At 55.0% G+C, this 20,564-nt stretch overlaps 1 protein-coding gene across 1 annotated transcript; it reads left to right on the top strand.

Moving 5' to 3' along the window:
• Nucleotides 1-4,409: 4,409 nt before the first annotated feature.
• TRAM2 (translocation associated membrane protein 2) lies at nt 4,410-20,308 on the top strand (the record flags this gene model as incomplete). The annotated part of the gene is made up of 11 exons (XM_082276790.1): nt 4,410-4,529; nt 12,347-12,410; nt 14,605-14,714; nt 14,949-15,065; nt 16,645-16,703; nt 17,247-17,331; nt 17,426-17,496; nt 18,143-18,247; nt 18,374-18,532; nt 19,515-19,684; nt 20,235-20,308. 11 exons carry the CDS (start codon nt 4,410-4,412, stop codon nt 20,306-20,308), a joined length of 1,134 nt encoding a protein of 377 aa, XP_082132916.1.
• Between the last annotated feature and the right edge of the window lie 256 nt (nt 20,309-20,564).

Here is a 20,564-nt window from a genome sequence, read left to right as displayed (position 1 = left end):
ATTTAATCAGAGAGTCACAGAATGGGTTGGGCAGGAAGGGGCCTTAAAGCTCATCCAATTCCAGCCCCCTGCCATGGGCAAGGACACCTTCCTCTATCCCAGGCTGCTCCAAGCCCCGTCCAGCCTGGCCTTGGACACTTCCAGGGATCCAGGGGCAGCCACAGCTTCTCTGGGCACCCTGTGCCAGGGCCTCACCACCCTCACAAGGAAGGATTTCTTCCCAATATCCAATCTAAACCTGCTCTTTGGTGAATTCTAAAGCCCTGTTTGAAGGAGGAGGACTCCAGCAGCACATCATAGCTCTAGAAACCCCTCCCCACCCTTCCCAACTTTTGGGGGGTGAAACTGAAGATGCCCCAATGACCTGGTGCACATTCAGATTTTTCCCTACGCTGCCAGACCGGGAAAATCACGCTGTGGAGGAGTTTCTCCCCAAAACTCCTTTTTCCTTTGCCACCAGAGGGAGATGCTGCTCAAGGTCCAGACCCTGCGGTGCACATCCAGTGCCTGTGTTATGGAATCACAGAACCATCTAGGTGGGAAAAACCCTTTAAGCTCATCGAGTCCAACCATCCCCCAGCATTGCCAAGGCCACCACTGACCCATGTCCCCACGTGCCACATCCACACGGCTTTTAAATCCCTCCAGGGATGGGGATTGGAGAGGAGAGGGACGTACAGGACTGATGCTGCTGTGGCATTGCACTGGGAGCCAGTGGGAATGAAATGGGAGCTCTGGGATACTGGAGGTGGAGTGCCCAGAGAGTGCCCGGAGGAATGAGACCCTGGCTGTGGCATCTCGTTTTACTTCCCAGGCGTCACTGGGCAATGGGGAATGTTTGAAAATCACTGGCAGGGTCTTGCCAAGCTGGTATTCAGGAAGAGTCATCCACGTGTAAATATTCCATGGTGCCTTCAGGTCCAAAGGTGTGTGTGCGAGGGGAGATGCCCCAGATCACACTGGACGCAGGATGGGACCCTGGCGGTTTGGTAGAACTGGCTCCAGCTGTCCCCACCATGGTGCTGAGTCCTGATTTTGGCACTGTTTCCCTGGAGCTGTGCCCAGGTGGGTGATCTGGTCACTCCCCACTCCGGTCTGTCCTCACATCAACCCATGGAGTGCAGAAATCCCACAAATTCCAGGTCACTGCTCTGTGTGGAGCAACGTGGAGGCCTGGGCCAGTCCAATCCCAGGATGGAAAACTGCAGCTGGCAGAGGAGCAATGGCCCAACTCCTCCAGGGAACCTGCTGGTGTATCTTCCAAATGCCCCAAATGCTTGAGGAGACCTGGCCAGACCGTCTGCTCCTTCTGCAGCATCTCCCATAAAGCTTTTTTTGGATGAGGAATGTTATCCTGAGCTAGACCAGGATCTGCCCAGCTTTTGGGGGTGCTCATCACCAACGTTTGGGCTTCAGCCACCCACAGAAGGGCTGGAGCAAGGGGATATCTCCATCCCACTACACTCAGACAGATTGTCCAGTGCTTTTGCCTACTCTAGAATAGAAAATTTCTGCTCATTTGCCTCCTTTCTTTTCCATTTTGTTTCTTAAGGAAACCCTCTCCCTCACTTTAGAGATGTGGAGGGTCATGCCCCAGCCCAGGAGAGCTCAATGCCACAGGTGAGAGGAGCTCTCCAGGGAAACACAGGAGCAGGAACCGAGCATGAATTTTGACAATGCAGGGAGTGACCCACGGGCTCCCCAAGAGAACTGGCCGTGCCACCCTCTGGTGATCTGGAAAAAGGAGCAAACAGGCAGGAACAAAGGCTATGTCCCTAAGAAATGAAACAATACCCAGGTGACTGCCTGGGTTTGGGAATGTGGGAATGTGGCTGTCCTGACCGCTGGCGCCGTACCCTCGGCTTGTTATTTTTAATGGGTCACTCTCGTCCCTCTTTCAAGGCAAAATAAAGCAGGATGGAGTTGTACCAACAGGGCTTGAGGGTGGCAGCAGCCCTGCCCCGGCCCTGCTGCAATCTCACCTTCCAGCAGCCCAGTTTCTGAGTACTGTCCCTGGGTGCCAGGTTTTGGGCTGGATGAAAAACATTCCCTCCAGCTCCAAGATGATGTAACACCCCCCACCCCACCCCAAAACTAGCTCAAGAAAGATTTCCCCAGAAAAAAACAAACATATTTTCACTTCCAACAACATTGAAACACAATACTTGGACATTAAAGAAAACAGAATTATTTGCCCTGGGGCTGTTGTTATTTGTTTGTTTTTTCCGAGCTGGAACTTTGGATATTTTTTCCCCCTTTAATTAAATTTGGTTTGCTGCAAATCCCTTTCTGGTGCCTTCAGTGTTCCTGTAAAAGGCAGGGCCCAGGCTGCAGCTCTGTGCCCATGGCTCCAAGGCTAAACAATACCACGGAGGGGGGGAGCAGAGGGTAAGCCCAGCTAATCAGGACTTGCCTAATAGGACCGAGTGCTTAATGAGGACCCAGGGACTCTGCTTCCCGGGCTGGATTTGGCTGGAGGAAAATGCTTTGTGCTCTCAGCACCAGGTTTGAGATGGCTCAAGTTCCCTCAAATGTGCTGGAGCGGTGTTTTCCCCCTCCTGTGAATCCATCCTCACTGGACACAAGACGGATCTGTGAGGGATCCGTGGGGATCCAGGGATGTTTGGAGGAGCTGAACAAGACCCTGGAAGCAAAAGGATCCAGTGCTTGTTTTGTTTGAAGGGAGATCTTTCAAATCAAAACACTGTTTATACCTTGATTTTCCTAAGCAAAGCCACCAAAGGGCCCTGCCCACTCCCCTAATGTCCTTGGAGCTCCCTGAGGAGCTTTGGGGAGGATTTTAGGGATTGACTTCAATAAATAACAGCAAATGTTCCACTGTTCTGCCCTGGAGACCTGTTTGGATTGTCCCCACTGCTACAGCCCAGGCAGAGCTGGGGTGTGGATTTGAGAAGGGGGTGGGATATGGAAGGCACCTCATGCCTCAGGCCTTTCCCTGGTTAATGAGGGAGATTTGGGGTTCAGCACTGGGACTTCGGGTTGCAGAGCAAGGTGTCAGGGTGTGCACAGGGGGGGTGGGTGCTGGGACACTGGTGGGTGCTGAGTGCATGGAGAGGTGGGTCCAGATGTGGGTGGGAGCCCAGACGTGCATGGCAGGTGGGTGCAGAGGTGGGAGGCTGTCTGCACACAAACAGTCGGTGGGTGCAGGTGCAGGTGGGCATCCACACACGCACAATAGGTGGGTTCAAGTGTGGGTGAGTGTCCAGATGTGCACAGTACTGCAGTGCAGATGTGAGGTGGGTGCTGAGGCCAGGGGGTGCCTCCACCCGCCATGAAGTGCCAGGGTGTGCATGGGGCAAAGCAGGAGCCCAGACTGGAGCCGGGTTCTCTGTCTGGTGCTGGGCCACGTCCTGGGTCCTGGTTCGGTGCTGGGTCCAGGGCTGTGCCAAGCAGGGACAGGAGCTGGATCCAAGCCCGGCGCTGGGACTTGGTCCAGGGCAGGGTCCGTGTCCATAGAGGGTGCCAGGTCTCGGCTCTCGGTCTGGGTCTGCATCTGAGCTTTCCGTCCCGTGCTGGGTCCAGGTCCCGGCTCTTGGACCGGTGCCGCGGCTGTGCCAGTGCCGGGTCCGTGTCCAGGGCTGTGGTGAGGTCTGGTGCCAGTACTGGGGCTGGGTCCAGGTCCGTGCCAGTGCCGGGTCCTGATCCGGGTCCAGGGCCGTGTCCGTGCCCAGATCCGGGTCCAGCTCCGGGGCGGGGTCGGGTGCTGGGTCCCGGTTTGGGTCCGGCTCCGTGGCCGGGTCACGGTGCGGGCGGGGTCGGTGCCAGTGCCGGTGCCGGTGCCGGTGCGGGTCGGGGCGGTGCCAGTGCCGGTGCCGGTGCTGGTGCGGGTCGGGGCGGTGCCGGTCCCAGTGCGGGTCGTGGCGGTGCCAGTGCCTGTGCTGGTCCCGGTGCGGGTCGTGGCGGTGCCGGTGCCGGTCCCGGTGCGGGTCGGGGCGGTGCCAGTGCCTGTGCCGGTCCCAGTGCGGGTCGGGGCGGTCCCGGTGCCGGTGCGGGTCGGGGCGGTGCCGGTCCCAGTGCGGGTCGGGGCGGTGCCAGTGCCGGTGCCGGTCCCGGTGCGGGTCGTGGCGGTCCCGGTGCCGGTGCGGGTCGGGGCGGTGCCAGTGCCGGTGCCGGTCCCGGTGCGGGTCGTGGCGGTGCCGGTCCCAGTGCGGGTCGGAGCGGGGTCGGTGCCGGGGCCAGTGCCGGTGCGGGTCGGGGCGGGGCCGGGTCCCTGTGCCGGTGCCGGTCCCGGTGCGGGTCGGGGCGGGGTCGGTGCCGGGGCCGAGCGGAGCCGGGCGGGCTCAGGCGGGGAGGGCTCAGGCGGCGGCGCCTGCGCGGGGCCATCGCGGCGCTCCGCGAAGTTCCGCGGGCCCGGGGAAGTTTGGGCTCGGCTCGGCTCGGCCCCGGCCATGGCCTTCCGCCGGCGGGCCAAGAGCCACCCGCTCTTCAGCCAGGAATTCCTCATCCACAACCACGCCGACATCGGCTTCTGCCTGGTGCTCAGCGTCCTCATCGCCCTCATGTTCGAGGTGAGACCCCCCCCGCCATCGCCCCCCCGCCGGGACCGGCTGGCTGTGTGTCCCCACCCCGTGGACGCGGTGACCACCGCCTTGCCCTGCATGGGGTGTCCCCCTGGGGCTGTCTCGGCTCGGGGGGGAGCCGCAGCCGGGCCGGTGCCCCCATCCCTCACGGGGAGGGGGCTGTGGGGTGCGGGACTCCTCGGTCTGGGGGTCAAAGTGCCGCCCCATTCATTCCCCATCTCTCACCCACCGCCCCAGAGGTTCCCCACATTCCCACGGGGACCCAGCCTGGTGCTGGCTTTGGGGGTGGCACATCCTTCTCCCCCCGCTCCAGCTCTGCCGGGGGGTCTCTGGCTGGGGAAGGGGGAGCACAGGGGGTGTCAAGCCCCCTGCCCCAAACCCACCGCAGCTGCCGGGGTGTCCCAAGCACTGAGGGGCACATCAGCCCCTCGCAGCGAGAAGCCAAGCCTTGTCTGATATTCCCAGCTCTTGGAAATGGAAAGAATATTTTTTTGGCCTTTTTTTCAGCCTTTTTTTTCCTTTAACAATAGCCCTTTTCCAGGTGTTTTCTCCGCAGCCCGCTGACCCCGCGCCGTGGGACGAGCACCGGCGGCTGCTGGGCCTGGGGCGGGCGCTCCCCGGCCTTTCCCCACCCCGGCCATCCCGCTGTGCTGCGGGCCATGGGAAGGCATCCCTGCTCCTCCACGGGATACCTTCACCCTGCCGGGGTGGCCGCAGACCCCCGCAAGGCCGCTGTCCCACCACCGCCATGCCGGGAACGCCGCTCTCTCCCGCTGCTCCGGCTGCTTCCCTCTCCGCCTGCTTTCCCTTTCCGTGCGGCTTCGCTTGGCTCCGGGCATCCCACGCCGAGGCACCGGGCCGTGGTCAGCGGCACCGCCGGCTGGGACCCCCCCGCCTCCCCCGCTGAACCCTCCCCTTCGGCAGTGCCACGTTTCAAAGCAAATCCGGATGGGAAAGGGGTGGCCGGGGGGCCTGGCGAGGGAGGAAAGGCTCCTTCTGGAGCAAATCGCAGCAGGAGGAAATCCATTTCCTTAATTTCTCCCCGCTGGAACCCCCTGCTTTTCTATCCCCCTCTTTTTTTACTACGAACTCATTGAATGAACGAGTCTCTTCCAGCGCTCGAACCCCTTTCAATGTCCTTGTGTATGTATATATGTATTTATTTAAGGGTTTCAAAACCGACCCAGGAGGGCCAGCTGTATTTCAAAGCCACATGCAAATGCTGCAAAGTTGGGCTGCAAGTTTTGTATTCGTACTTTAAAAAGAAAATGCCACAGAGGTTGCATCTCTCTCTCAGGGTTTCTCCCTGCAGATGGTTTTGTATGTTGGAAGCCCCGTCCTGGAGAGGTGGTACCTGGGCTTGCTGCTGTGGTGTTTTAGGTTGATACGGTGCTGTGAGATTTTGAAACGTGATGAACGCCCCTGTGGAGGTGGCAGCAGGGAGGGATTTGTGGTGTTTCTGGGTTTTTTAAATGTCTTTTAATTAAATCTCCCTCAGATGCTGAAGGCAGCAGTTTGCTGCTCTCCCAGCAGACCTCAGGGAGACAATGCTTGCCATGCCAGGGTGGTTTCCAGTGCTCCCTGTGCCCGGCAGCATCATCCCTGCCTTCCACTTGGCATGGGGTTTGGGACAGCTCTTGCTCCTTGTGTGTATTGTGGTTTATTTTTATTTTATTATTACATTTATTCCTTCTGCTTTCTTTTCCCTTGGAGGAGAAATCAGGCTCTGCTCTTGCCCAGCCCTCCAACCCTTCTGTGCCCGTTTGTGCCACCTCCGTTGTGAGTTTTCGTGGCAGCTGAGATTCCTTGCCATGGTGAGGAGTACCTGTCACTGTCCCTTCTCCTGGCATCCCTGCTTCCCACCCTGCAGCCGGGCTTCCACCTTCCCCAGTGCCTGTGGCCACAGCCAAGCTCAGTCTAAGCGGAAAAGGCCGAATCCTGCTCACAATAGGCCGTTTCCTGCAGGGAAGGTTTTCTTGGGAAGACACAAATAAGGTTTTTAACCTTTTCCCAGGCATCCCTCAGGAGCTGAGTGCTTCCTTGCTCCGGCACCCTGCTCGGGGGGTGCCATGGGTCTCCTGCTCCCCAAGCACAGCACAAGCTACACCTTGAGTATCTTTTTGGGTGCACAACCTTTCCCCGTCCAAATGGATTCACCAAGCTGGTAATTCCTCCGTGGCAGGGAGCAGGTACTGGTCATGATGGGATTTGGTGGCATGAGGCTGCTCCTTGGTGTTACAGGTGTGTTGGATTTGATTATTCCAGTGCTGTGTGTGTTTTTGAGGATCATTGAGTTATGCAGGGAGGGAAGCCCCAGGCTTGGAGGGAGTTTCCCCAGAAAGAGCTGTCCTGAGCTGGGCACTACAAAGTGTTTTTCCTTCCCGGCCAGCCTAACCCGTCAGGGTGGGAAAACACACCTGGTGTGCATCTGCCTGGTGCCAGAGAGGGATTTTGCCACGTGTGTGTGGTTGCTGGAACCCAGAAAGAAAAACCTCCCTCTTTTTTTTTTTGGTGAAAAACTATTTTGAGTAAGTCTGTACAGAAACACGAAACAGGTGCTTCCCATCCTCATGCAGAAATCACTTTGCATATCTTTTTCCACCCTGCTTTGCAGAAAAATGAAGCCAAGACCAGGCTGGGTTTAACCTGTGTCCCACCAGGGGTGGCTCCTGTGAGCGGTGTCGGGTCGAGTTTGGGGGAGACTTTGCTGATTTTGGAGAAGCTTCTGTTAGATGTGGGCTGCTATCGTAATCTCTGAGGTGGGGAAACTGACGCTCAGTCTTATGTGTGGGGTGATGAAATAAAGTTATAAACCATTGTTTTAGAAGTGGTTCCATGGCCTTGCTGGGCTTGCCCCTGTGTGCAGATTGTGGGACGTGAGTCACGGGCTCCCAAACTCTGGGTTGTGACACTGTCAGAAGAAGGCGGCTGACGAATGAGCTGCTATTTCCAGGCTTCCTGCTAAATATACTTTCCCCTTCCCGGTCCCCTCCGTAGTACTCTAAAAATTAAGGCCTTCCCGTTGTTAATGAGGGAAAACAAAATGCGTTCCTGCCTCCCCTGATCTTTGCCAGATGTGGGAACTGAGGCACGCGGACGGCGTAAGGGTTGAGTAGTGGGGGGAAGAAGGGAAAACGGGGGAAAAAAAGCAGTATTTAGGTTTACTTTTAAAAGGGGATAAGCAGGAGGGAGGGTGAGGCAGTAGAAATCATGTGCTGGGGGATGAGTTTGTCTGTGGGGGCAGAGGGGCTGCACCGCCCTTGGGAAGGGCTTTTTGTCAAAGCCAGCTGTTGACTTTGAAAGGCTTTGGTCCAAAGTTTGGGCTTCAGTTTACATATAGGGCCTGTGTCAATCCATGCTGTGGATCAGCAAGTTTGTCTTTCAATAAACTCTGTCTGGTGGGGGAAAAAGAAACCCAAAGTTGTGAGAAAAGCCTTTGGACAGCATTTTGTCTGTAATTAGTTTGTTTTTCAAGCTCTGGAAATATTTTCCCAGCTCTGACTGCAGAAACTCCCCCAGCCTCCCCTGCCAGAGTTTTGGAGCTGCTTCCTGCCTCCAGAGTGGCTTTAACTCAAGCAAGACCATGGGGATGGTGGTGTGCCTGGGGGCTCCTGGCTGGGGTGAAGACAAATCCTGCTGGGATGAGGCTTTGGAGAAGGGAAGTGAGTTTCAGAGAATCCTGGAAGGGTGTGGGTTGGAAGGGACCTTAAAACTCATCTCATTCCAACCCTCTGCCATGGGCAGGGACACCTTCCACTAGACCAGATTGCTCAGAGCCCTGTCCAACCTGGCCTTGAACACTTCCAGGGATGGGGAGTCCACAGCCAATCTGGGCCAGCTGCTCCTAGAGTTCACAGAGTGTCCTGGGGAACGATGCTCAAAAATTATCCCTCATTCCTGAAAATATTAATGTTTGAGAGTTGCAGTGGGTAGATTTTGGGAGAGGTGCTAAACTGCCTGGATGTTTGTGCTTAGACACCTTTTTAAAAGCCACCTGCACGTCTGCACAAGTGGAGTTGGGATTTTGATGTGGAGCATTTCATGGCAGGGAATAAAGAGCATCTTCTTAATTTCTGGATGGGGCTCAGAGCACCCTGGTCTATGAAAGGTGTCCCTTCCCATGTCAGGGGGTTGGAACATGATCTTTAAGGTCCCTTCCAACCCAAACCATTCTGGGATTCTAAAAAAGGATAGAGGGAGCTTTGCTGCTCTGCATTAGGCAGCAATCTCCAGGCTAGTCAGGGTGTGGATTTTTCCAATCACCACATTATCAGGAAGTAACTGCCTGGTGGGAGATAGCGAATGTTGGTAGTGCTGGGATTGCTTGGCTTTATCTATTGCTCTGCCACCCAGGGCTGCAAGGTAGACGTGCTGATTTGATTTCTGGCCATGAGAAGCAGCCTCATCCCTGTCCTGGCTGGTCCAGGCATCTCAGCAAACTCTGGTCTTGGTGGACATGTTGAGTTTTGCCTCTTCACCATCCATCTGCACTTTGGTCTGTGAGTTAGTGGCTTTAACCACCAGAAACCCACTTGGCTGCTGAGGATGTGGTTTCTTCTTCATGGTTGTAGAGAGCTATCAGGACAACTGCTTCCCAGATTTCCCTGGTTCGGCCACACAGAATCATCAAATCGTTAATGCAGGGAAAGCCCTCCAAGGTCATCAAGTCCAACCAATCCCCCAGCACTGCCAAGGCCACCACTGCCCCATGCTCCAGGTGCCACATCCCTCATGTAAGGCAGGATGAGGCTGGGATGAGGAACATCTCCCTCTGCGTGGAGGTGCTCTTAATGCAGGTCAGGGAGTGAATGAGAAATAAATCCACAGCCTTTGCTACATGGTCCCTGCTCTGTGTGTCCCATGGAGACAAATCCTTCTTGCACCCTCTAAAAAGTTGTGCCAGGAGAGGGTTAGGTTGGATGTGAGGAATAATTTCTTTGTTGAAAAGGCATTGGAACAGGCTGCCCAGGGAAGTGGTGGAGTCACCGGACCGGGAAGTGTTCAGAAATTGTGTAGCTACGGCCCTTGCGGACATGGTTTTGTGGTGAGCTTGGCAGTGCTGGGGGAATGGCTGGACTTTGTGATCTTAGAGGGCATTTCCAACCTAAATTATTCGGTGATTCCATGAATTCTGCCCCTGCCAGCAGCAGTTTAGCAGCAGCTCTGGCTTTACTCGCTGCCCTGCAGGGCAGAAGCGTGCCCAGCACTTCCTTTCCCATACCAGCATCTTGTTTCAGAGCAAACAGGCAGCGAGTCTTGTGCCTCTGAATAATCCTCACATTGCTCTTCTCACTCTGAACTTCTGCTTTCCCTGGCTGCCTGTGAAATGCTCAAGGCAGGCTCTAAGGAGTTTTGCCATCCCTGGTGCTCATCCCTATTTCCTAAGCCAAGGAAACTTGGTTTTTGCCTTGCAGGGGAGCTGGAGGTGGCATTGCTGGAGATCGTGGCTCAGGTGTTCCCTGTTTTCCAGGAGGCTTAAACTGCTCATTCTGTCTACTCAGGGCTGCATAGCAATGGGTGCTGATGTGGTGGAAGGGATATTGGGAGGGTTATGGGGGATTTTGGAGCCTGATGTTCACTTGGTGGAGCTCAGCTGTGACTTCATTCGAGTCACCTGTCCCTCTGTGTCCACCGGTAAAGGGTTGTGCTGTGAGCAATGGTCAGTCTGATCACTTCCCAGCTGGTTGCAGGAGACAGAAATGCCTTTGGTGCCTCAGAGGAGACTTTCCCTCCATGTAGGTTCTCTGGGATGGGAAGGATGCCAGGAGTTCAAGTTTTACCACTGTGGCGTTAGTGAGTGGCTGCAGGTTTGTGCCTGACCTCCCCATCTGTCCCATGGAGCAGAGAGGCTGTTTGTCCGTGGAAATCAGTCTGTCAGGAGCCTGCCTGCATCCAAGGGGTTACATCTTTGGCTGTTCAAATATTTCACTCAGACTTTAGGAAACAACCTGCTGCCCCTCTGTAAGGAGGGGTGGAGAGGTGCTGAGGTGGCTGCAAGGCTGCTGGTGGTTCTTCAGCCCTGCTTCAGGAAGCAAAGGGAGGTGTGGATATGGGACAAAGCATTGCTTGATGCTGGAGTGGATGGAGGAACCTTCCTACCAGGCCCTCTGGGAAAGAAGATAAGGAGAATCCGTGGAAACTGTGTTGGGGCTGAGCTCTGTGTGGGCATTGCTCCCCACCCTGGGACACTCCAGAGTAATTTCCTTGGACTCACAGCTCTGGCCTGTGTCCTCTCCAGCAGGTTAGGAGGCTTCACCTGGAGTTGATGTCTTGTTCCCAGCTGTTTACAGCAATGGATGTCAGCCAGGTGCTCGGGGAGCTGTAAATCCATCAATGCCTGCAGCTGTTGGCACATCCATGCCATAGCCACCCATCTCTGCAGCATCACAGCCACCACTGGCTCCATGCCTTTGTTTCGTGCTGTGTGCCAGCCTGTGGCAAGGTTTGGTTGTAAACTCCAAGTCCTGGATGTGCTCTGGGATGAAGCAACTTGGCTTTCCCAGCCAGCAAGGTCTGTAGGAACCAGAAGTGTCTCCCTCCGCCAGCTTGAGGCCAGGTGATGCACTTTTTCCATTCCCACCCCAAGCTCTGCCCGTGGTCTCCATCTCCTCCATCTACTCCTCCACAAACAGAGCACAACATGTGGGATTTCCTTTTTTTTTCCTTTCTTTTTTTTTTTTTTTTAAGTGGAAAAAGCAATGAAATCCCCAAACATCACGAAAACACGCTGTGGAGTTTGCTGTCCCCGAGCCGGGGCTGCCTGCGCCGGTTGCTCAATGCTGGTGGTAACAGGATGGGAACGCTTGGCAAAGTCCCCCTGTCTCCCCCACAAGCTGTGGAGCAATTTCCAGCTGGGATTTTTAATAGCCTGCAGCTCTGAAGCAGTGGCAGCCATGTCTGTGTGAAATGCAGCTCGTCCCCATCGGCATTCGACGGGCACAGGATTATTTGGGGCTGGTTGTGTTTTAGGGTGGGTGCTTGTGAAGCATTGGAGGGTTGGCTGGGAGCCAGTGGAAAGGGAAAATCTGGTGACCAGTGTGGGGTTGGATGGGATGAAGGCATGTTTGGTGTCAGATGTCTGTGCACTGGGTTTTGCTGTGGCCCCAGCTCGAGGGTGCTTTGGTCATGGAGGTGCAGTTTTGGGGCATCCTGTGGGGTGGATACTCTGCCCCATTCCCACAAAGCCTCCTGCTTTGCTGCAGGGGAGGGTCATTCCTTTGAAATAAGTGCAATTTAGTCACTGGCCATCTCTCTGGCTGCCATGGGCAGGACCGGAGGGAATGGCTGGAGCTGTGTCAGGGCAGGTTTAGGCTGAATATTAAGAAAAGGTTCTTCCCCCAGAGAGTGGCTGGGCACTGAACAGGCTCCCCAGGGAATGGTCACGGCTCCAGGCCTGACAGAGCTCAAGAAGGGTTTTGACCATGCTCTCAGGCACAGGCTGGGATTGTTGGGGTGTCTTGTGCAGGGCCAGGAGTTGGACTTCAGTGATCCTTTTGGGTCCCTTCCAACTCAGGATATTCTGTGATTTTATTCTATGATTGAATAAATGAAGACTGAGCAGCACAGCCCTGGGTTTCAGGTGTCCTGATGTCTCATCCCAGGCTTTTTTTTCTCCTTCTGGACATGCATCTGGGACTTTGTGGGAGACCAGTGCAAGGTTCAGTGTTTCTGCAAGTGAAGCTGGTGCTGGCACATCTCCCTGGATGATTTGCCTTTCCCGTTGTGGTTGGAAAAAAATAAATGGGTCCAGAGGAATGGACTTAACAACTGATTTGCTTTTTCTGCCTTCTGTGTGTCTTTGACAGGTCACAGCCAAGACTGCCTTCCTGTTCATCTTACCTCAGTATAATGTCAGTGTGCCTACAGCAGGTGAGAGATGCCTCTGCTCCACATATCCCCAGGGGAAGTTGAGTCTGGTCTGCCCCAAATCCTCACTGCCAGCTGGCCTGGGCTCACCTTCTGCTGATTGACTGTCCAGGACCTTGTCTGGTACTAAAGGAGATGTCAAAAATAAGGTATTTTGGGAAGAAGCAAAGTTTGAGTGGCTCAGAGCACTCTGGTCACGTCTGTCAGCCCTCATGCTGCCAGAGTTGGAAAGAAACGCTTTCCAGGGAGTTCAGGGGCTTCCAACTCTCTCTCTCTGCCATGGCCAGGCCACTCAGTGCTCCCTGCAGGGTGAGGATCCTGCTCCAGGCCTGCTCAGGCAGGATCCAGCTGTGTGATTGCCTGTCTGGAGCAGCTTCTTGTTGCCCTGAGGAGCAGCAGAGATTTACCTCTTTGCCAAGCAGCAGGGGCTGGACATGTCATCCCTGTCCTGCTAATTTTTGGGGATGACACCTGGAGGGGAGGGTGTGGAGATGCAGGTGGTGCACAGCATCCCTACTGCAGGCAGGTTCAGATTCACAGGGAGTAATTCCAGGTGGTTCTGAGCTGGTGTAGCTCGGAACCAAACAGCCCAGAAGAGGTGTCCCAGCTCCCAGCCTGGAAGCTCAGCTCCTGCTCCTATTTTGGCTGCTGGTTGCTGCCTTCCTGGCTCAGAGCCCCTCTGGATCTGGCAGGGATCTGGGCACTGGCGTGGAGACAGCAGGAGGTGGTTTGGGTAAAGCCCTGGGTTCGGGATGAGCCAAACGCCTGGGGCACAGAGCCTGGCCTGGTGGCAGAAAACTGCAGTTAATTGGGAGTGTTTGAGCAATCATCCACAGAAGGAGCAGGGTGTTGGGCTTAGTGGAGCTACAGCGAGGCAGACATGCGGAAGATAAAAGCTCTGCCCTTAAAAGCTTTGAATGTTATGGCTGAAGGAATCATCCAGCCTCCAGATTAAATTGTGGTCCCTGCTCCCCTGTGGCACAGTCCAGACAACTTCTGCTGCTGGTTTTTAAGGGATTTATTCTTTCCTGGTACCAGAAATCTCAAGGGGCACAGAAACACCTCCCCAGGACCAGGTATTGGGGTATCAATATAGGGCACGGGCTAGTGGGGAGAGAGACCTTGGTGCAGCAGCTTGTTGGGAGGAACCTAAATTTTTCCAAGGGTTTTCCGTGTCTCCCACAGCTCCTGCTAGAGCTTCTGAGGTGCCCTGGAGAGAGGAGGCAGAGCCATTGCATGTGTAAATGATACTATTTTCTTTGGCCTGGCAGTTCTGTCTTTTACCTTGCTCTGGGATACAGGCACCATTTTTACCTCCGGGTCTGCACAGCACTGGGGGCTCCTAAGGACAGGGTGTTTTCATATCCTTGTGCCAGGTGTCTTCGTAAATCTCGTTCAGATCTTAGAAATCTGGAATGAAGCTTTGTTTAGGGTAAAAAGGGCTGGTGACAGAGCAGTCTCTTCCCAGCATCGATCTCAGGAGAGAATGGACTGGATCAGGGTGAGGGGGAGCAGCAGCCAGGGGTGGGCTGAGCTCCGTGTGAGGATACTTCTTACAGCATTCCCAACTCTGCTTCTTCCCATAAGCTGCAGGGCTGCAAATAGTCACCCAGATGATGTCTGGGGTATTTTGGGTGCTGTTGGGTCTCCTGTTGCTCCAGAAGAGCACAGCCTCCCGCGGGTCCTATTTCTCATCCACCAGCCCTATGCTGCTGCCTCAGATCTTTGAACAGCACAAGGCATCTGCATTTAGGCAGCTGAATCCCACTCCAGCAGTTTCCAGGGAGGAGTGGGAGATCATGAAGGAATGGTGAATCCTAACTGAGGGGGTGGAAATCCCATCCCAAGCCCTGATGTTCCTAGTGGGGCATCCCTGATCTTGTCACCTGCTTCAGCCTCCCAGCTCTTCCTCCTCCCTCCAGGTGATAAATTCCCATCTCCACAGCCGAGCTGTCCCCAGTGGCAGGGGGAAGCTTTAAGTGTCCCCAGTGTCCCCTCCCTTGAGGTACACACCCATGTTAAAGGGGAAACCACCCACCTCTGCTTTGAACTAACCCCGGGCAGAGCCCTTTTTCCCAGCCACTGGCATAGTCATGACCTCTCTCTGGTGTCCCCATCCAAGCTGCTCCCCACTAAGCCCTTACCTGGAAATCCTTTGGGCCATGGGGCTCTGACCCACCCTTTGGTCTCTTTGCAGATGGGGAGCTGGTCCAGTATCACTATGGGCTGAAGGATCTGGTCACCATCCTCTTCTACATCTTCATCGCCATCATCCTGCACGCGGTGGTGCAGGAGTATGCCCTGGACGTGAGCGCCATTCCCTGTCTCGTGTCCTCAAATTACCTCAAATCTCTCAAATCCCATGGAGGGAGGTGGTCCTGCTGCAGTTAAATGCTGTTCTGGGGGTGGTCTGGTGGTTAAGGTGGTGATGGGTGAGCCTTCATCTCTGGAGGCTGCTTGGGATGAGGAGGATGAGGAGAGAGAGAGTTGATGGTGGCTCATGTTTTCTTGTTCTTTCTCTCTCCCTCTGCTCCTTCCCAGAAAATCAACAGGCGTCTGCATCTCTCCAAGGTCAAACACAGCAAGTTCAATGAATCAGGGCAGCTGGTTGCCTTCCACCTCACCTCTGTCATCTGGTGCTTGTACGTCGTGGTGACGGTAAGGCATCGGGCTGGCCGGGATTTGGGTTCCCAGGGGGAAATTGTGGCTTCTGGAGCACAAAATCCCACTGGCAGCAGAGTCCCCAGCCAGCCCCTGGGCCAAAACAGGCACATTTCAGTCAGTTTAGCTTTCAGCTGTGATGGATCTTTGCAGCCACTGAGTGAGGGCAGTTTTGGGAGATGCTTCTCCTGTATTGTACAAAGCACAGGCAGATGGGCTGTGAATTATTTTCAGAGCTGGGCCCCAGAAATCCTGTCTGGCCCCATCATCTCCATCCTCTGCTCCAGGACCTGTTGCCTTTCTCAGCTTCTTATTTTCTTCCTTATTTCCTTCAGTGCCTTGAGGTTTTGGGGTCCCTTTTGCAGGGTCGTGATGCTAATGGGCAGAATTTTGGGATCACTCCTTGTGGTTCCTTCCTTGGCAAGCTGATGGTGAGGGAGTCTTTGAAAACAGGGAAACCACGCTGTTCCTTGGGAATGTGTCAACCCAAAGAATTCAGAGGGAAAACTCATTTTGGGGAAGAAGGGAGAGGGAAGAACAGGGGGTGTGGGAGAGATCTGACTATTCTGGCAGTGTGAAGTGATGATGATGCTCTGCTACCTGCAGCCATTGGGGTCCAGCTGTGGTCTCCAGTGGCTCTGGGGAAGGATCTTTGGGGACAGATCCCCACTGTTTGGAGGGTCCTGCCAGTCTCCCTTAGGGAACCACTTTTCCCTTCAAGGCCAGCATTTTTAGAGATTTGCTGGCACTGCCTCTGCCCCATAGGGCTCTGAGGAAGGAAACTGGCAGAATTGTTTATGCTGCTGCTTTTGGGCTCCCCTTGCCCAGTGCCAGACCTGTCCCTCAGCAGCTGCTGGGCTGGAGCCTGCTGTGCAGCCCACGGTGCTGTGATGTGCTCCCCAAACACCCTAGTGTGCAGAGCAGGTCACCCTTGTGCTTCCCTGGCCTTCCCCAGCCAAAAAAAAAGGGCTTGGGGCAGACAGGGAATGGGTGATGGTGACTGGGCAGGACAAATTTCCCATGCCAGCATCTCCTTGCAAAGCCCAGGGCAGCATCCTTGTGGCAGGGGTGAGAAGGGAGTCCCACCCTGTAAAGCAAGAGGTGGAAAATGAAACTATCCAATTCGTATCCAGCTATTTTTGTTGGTGTTTTCTGTTCCTCTTTCTCTTCAGAAGCACTTCTGGTTGCTGAAGTGCTACTGGGGTTGGAAATGCCAGTGCGGAGGAAGCCTCCGGACCATGCACACGGCTGCTTGAGCCATGCCACAGGAATCTCACTCCTACACCTCAAGAGCATTCCAAACCCCAGAATATCCTCTCCTGAACTTGGGACCCTCTGTGCAACTGAGCAAGCAGCCTTCAGCCCCCAAACAAGGGGCCTGGTGAAATTTTAGAAGAGTGCTAGAGACCTACAAATGCAGAGCTCAGCCTTGGCCCTCACGGGGAACGTGTTTTTTTCTGCAGGCTGTGACGAGACTCGGGTGTCATCCCCCGTTCCTCGTTTCACTGTACCATCAGCCCACCCTCTCAGAACCTGTTCTGTTTTGCTGAAGCCTTGCCTCTCTTCTCTTTTTCAGGAAGGATACATTTCAAACCCCCGGAGTCTGTGGGAAAACTACCCGCATGTTTATCTGCCGTAAGCACTCGTGAGGGCATTTTGTTCTGGGGCTGGCCCCTTCCTTCCTCTCCACAGTTTTGCCTGCTGGGAGTGGGGTGCTGACAGCACAGCACCCTCTGCATGCACCCTGCTGAAAGGATGCTGCAGTGAGACTATGGGGAATGGGGGAATATCTCATTTGTGAGCCTGGGGAGGGTGTTCCGGAGGGTTTCCTTCATGAGGAAGGCCCGGTGGGCTTGGTTACTCATCCTGGCTGTTTCCTGCAGTGCCTTGGGAAAGTCTCTTTGCTGTTAATTTTTCGCAGCAGAAATGTAGTGGGGGATGATCCTCCTTCCCTTCTTGGGTTTTTACAAAAATGAGGTTTTCTGAGAGCACAAGCATCTGGATAAACTCCGTGTGCAGCTCTCTCAGCTCAACAAATAACTTCAGCCCACAAATGATTTCTCCTAAATCCTGTGGCTCCAAACAGTGGAGGCATTGCCCAATGCTGCCCTGGCACTCGGGTTCTTGGGGTCCTGCCATGGCCTGGGCTGGCTCACCTGGCTCCTTCCTGCATTTCAGGTACCAGGTGAAGTTTTTCTACCTGTGCCAGCTGGCGTACTGGCTGCACGCCCTGCCCGAGCTCTACTTCCAGAAAGTCCGCAAGGTGAGAGCCAGGTGGAGGTTTTAGGAGAGGGAGCTCTGGGAGAGGGTGGGTGGAGAGGGCTGAGAGGTTGATTTGGCTTCTGTGCCCCTGCCAGGAGGAGATCCCCCGGCAGCTGCGCTGCATCGCGCTCTACCTGCTGCACATCGCCGGCGCCTACCTGCTCAAGTGAGTCACCTGCCTCAGCATCCCCTCCCGCACCTGGGATGGGGCTGGGCAGCTCCTTCTGCACTGGCAGTCACCTGGGAATCCTCAGCGGGGTGAGGGGCTTAGAGGGAATAAATGGGATTGTTTCAGTGGAGAGCAGGTAGGCAGGTAGGTAGAACAAGGGGGATGGTTTTAAACTGAAAGAGGAGAGATGTGGATATTGGGAAGAAATTCTTGCTTGTGAGGGTGGTGAGGCACTTGGCACAGGTTGCCTGGAGGGCTTCCTATCCCTGAAAGTGTCCAGGGCCAGGTTGGATGGGGTTTGGAGCAACCTGGGATAATGGAAGATGTCCAGGGCAGGGGCTTGGAATGAGGTGATCTTTAAGGTCCCTTCCCACCCAACCCATTCTAAGATAAAAAGTGGAGCAACCTTCCCAGCCATAGGGTTTTGTGTTGGATACATCCCAGCTCCGCTGCTGTTTTGGGCTGTGTTGATGGTTTGGGGACAGGAATTTCGCCCATTGCAGTCCTATCGCCACTGCTGCAGAAGGGTCTGGCTTTGGGCTGGTGCTGCAGCTTGTGAACAGCAGCGCAGAGGCTGTAGCTGGGTTTGAAGGATGAAGGTTGACCAGCCCAGTGATGCTTTTTTCTTCCTCTTCCCTCCCAGCTTAACCCGCTTGGGGCTGATCCTCTTGCTGTTGCAGTACTTGGCTGAGTTCTTCTTCCACATGGCACGGCTGGTTTACTTCACGGACGAGAACAACGAGAAACTGTAAGCAGGGGAGCTGCCTGGGGCTCCTGTCTTCCTCCAGAGCCTGGGAGAGCCTGGATTTCTCTCTCACCTCCTGGATCAGTGCTGGGGCTGCTCCTGCCCACACCTCTGCTTGCCCTCATGCAGGTTTAACGTCTGGGCCGTGGTGTTCGTGGTCACCAGGCTCTTCACCCTCACCTTGTACATCCTGGTCATCGGCTTCGGGCTGCCGCGGGTGGAGAGCCAGGCCCTGGACCCCGAGAGAGGGAACTTCTTCAGCTTCCTCTTCAACAATATTCTTTTCAGGTAGGAATGTCTGCTGTGTCTTCCTTGGCTGTGTTACCCCAGCGTGGGTTTTGCTGAGTTTGGAAATCATGGAATCCCAGAATGGCTTCTGTTGGAAGGGACCTTAAAGATCGTCTCATCCCAACCCCTGCTGTGGACATGGATACCATCACTAGGCCAGGTTGCTCCAAGCTCCGTCCAAATGGGATCCAGGCAGTGGGGATCTGATTTTGGTTCCATTTAGGGAAGGTCTTAGTGAGCTGAAGGGGGTGTGAAGGAAGCAAGGAGGGGTTTAAAGGCTGCACAGAGCCACAAAGGAGGGGAAAAGCCAGGAAATAAAGTGTAAATCAAGTGAAATTATAAAGTGCAAGCCTATCTTGGAGAAAGGCTTGCAGGCTTTCCTTGTTGTGCCTGTAAGTGCATTTACCCAGATGCGGTGAAGGAAAAGGTATTTTCCCTTCTGCTTGGACATGTTTGGCTGCCCGTTGATGTGGGAAGCAGAGGGTGGGATGGGCTCCTCATGCCTTGCAGTCAAGACTGGGAGCCTTTCTCACCCTTGCAGCAGCTGTGGGTTCAGTTCAGAATTTGCTAGGCCTGGTCATTCCCAAGCTTTTTGAAGCCATGGACTGCTGGCACATCTGAGGGTTTGAGGTACTTTCTTAGCTCCCTTCCACCTTTTAGATGTACAGACCATCCGGGAACATCGTACCTTGACTGTGCCACGTTGTGGTTTGGGCAGTGCTGGTTGAGATGATCCTGTTCTTCCATTCCTGCCCTAAAGTTGAAAGACTCAATGAGGAGCACCTGAGGGCTTTTTGGTGTGCAGGGAAAGGAAAGTGGCTGCTCTGGGCTCAGGCTTGGCAGAAAGGAGAGATGGTGGCTGGAAGGATGGCGTCTGCCATGCGGGGGGACCTCGGCCACCAGCCCCGGTGAGGGGGGAAGGCTGGGCTGGGGGTGGCCTCGCTGCTGTGTTCTCAGCCTGCCTCTTCTCCGCCCCTGGCAGAATGAGTGTGCTGCTGTTGGTGTGCCTCTTCCAGGCCTCGGTGATGTGGCGCTTCATCCACTTCCAGCTGCGGCGCTGGAGGGAGTACTGGAACGAGCAGAGCAGTCGGAAGCGAGCTGCCGCCGCCGCCGGCACCAAGCAGCAAACCAAGCTGCTCAAGAGGGACTCGGGTGAGCGTTGCAAGGGTGGCACCGTGGAGGCATCAGTCCTGTGGTTCAGTGTCCTGATGTTGTTGGGGTTTCCCTGTGTCTGTGGGCCAGTCCTGAGAGGAAAAAGGGTTTGGCTTGTGCAAGGGACCAACTTTCTTTCTCCGTAGAACCACAGAATGGTTTAGGTTGGAAAAGACCTCTGAGATCATGGAGTCCAGCCTTTGACCAGTCACCACCCAAGAGCACCAAGTGCCACATCCAGTCATTCCTTGGACACCTGCAGGGGTGGTGACTCCAAACCTCCCTGAGCAGCCCGTTGAAAAGTTTAATCACCCTTTCTGTGAGAAAATTCCTTCTAATGTCCAATCTGAACCTCCCTCATGGCAGCTTGAGGCCATTTCCTCTTCTATCCCTGTTCCCTGGGAGCAGAGCCCAACCTGGCTGCCCCCTCCTGTCACGGAGGTGAGGCAAGTGAGAAGGCCCCCCCTGAGCCTCCTTTTCTCCAGGTTAAACACCCCCAGCTCCCTCAGATGACCCTCTAGACCCCTCACAGCTCTGTTGCCATCCCCAGGTTACCATGAAAACGGAGTGGTGAAAGCGGAGAACGGAACCTCACCTCGCACCAAGAAGCTCAAGTCTCTGTAGAAGCTGAGGGTTGTCTCCTGGGGAGGAGGGCGAGAGACCAGGACTGAGCAGCCCCTCCTCCTGCTCCTCAGGAGCAGCATCTTGAAAGGCTCGGAATCATCTTCCCAAGGTGTCTCTCACTCTCCTCCCTTTCTTTCTTGCTCTCGTGAACCGTTTGCAATAAAACCAAAAAGGCCCCGTTCCCCTTCTCCCATCCCCCTCATAGGAACCTTTTCCAGCCCTCCTGGTTTTTGCCTTCCTCTGTTTGGTTGTAAAC

This window comes from Coloeus monedula, assembly GCF_965178545.1.
Source record: "Coloeus monedula genome assembly, chromosome: 2".
Classification (NCBI taxonomy): Eukaryota; Metazoa; Chordata; class Aves; order Passeriformes; family Corvidae; genus Coloeus; species Coloeus monedula.
The sequence above is the reverse complement of the archived record's forward strand: the minus strand, read 5'-3'. Positions and strand labels throughout refer to the sequence as shown.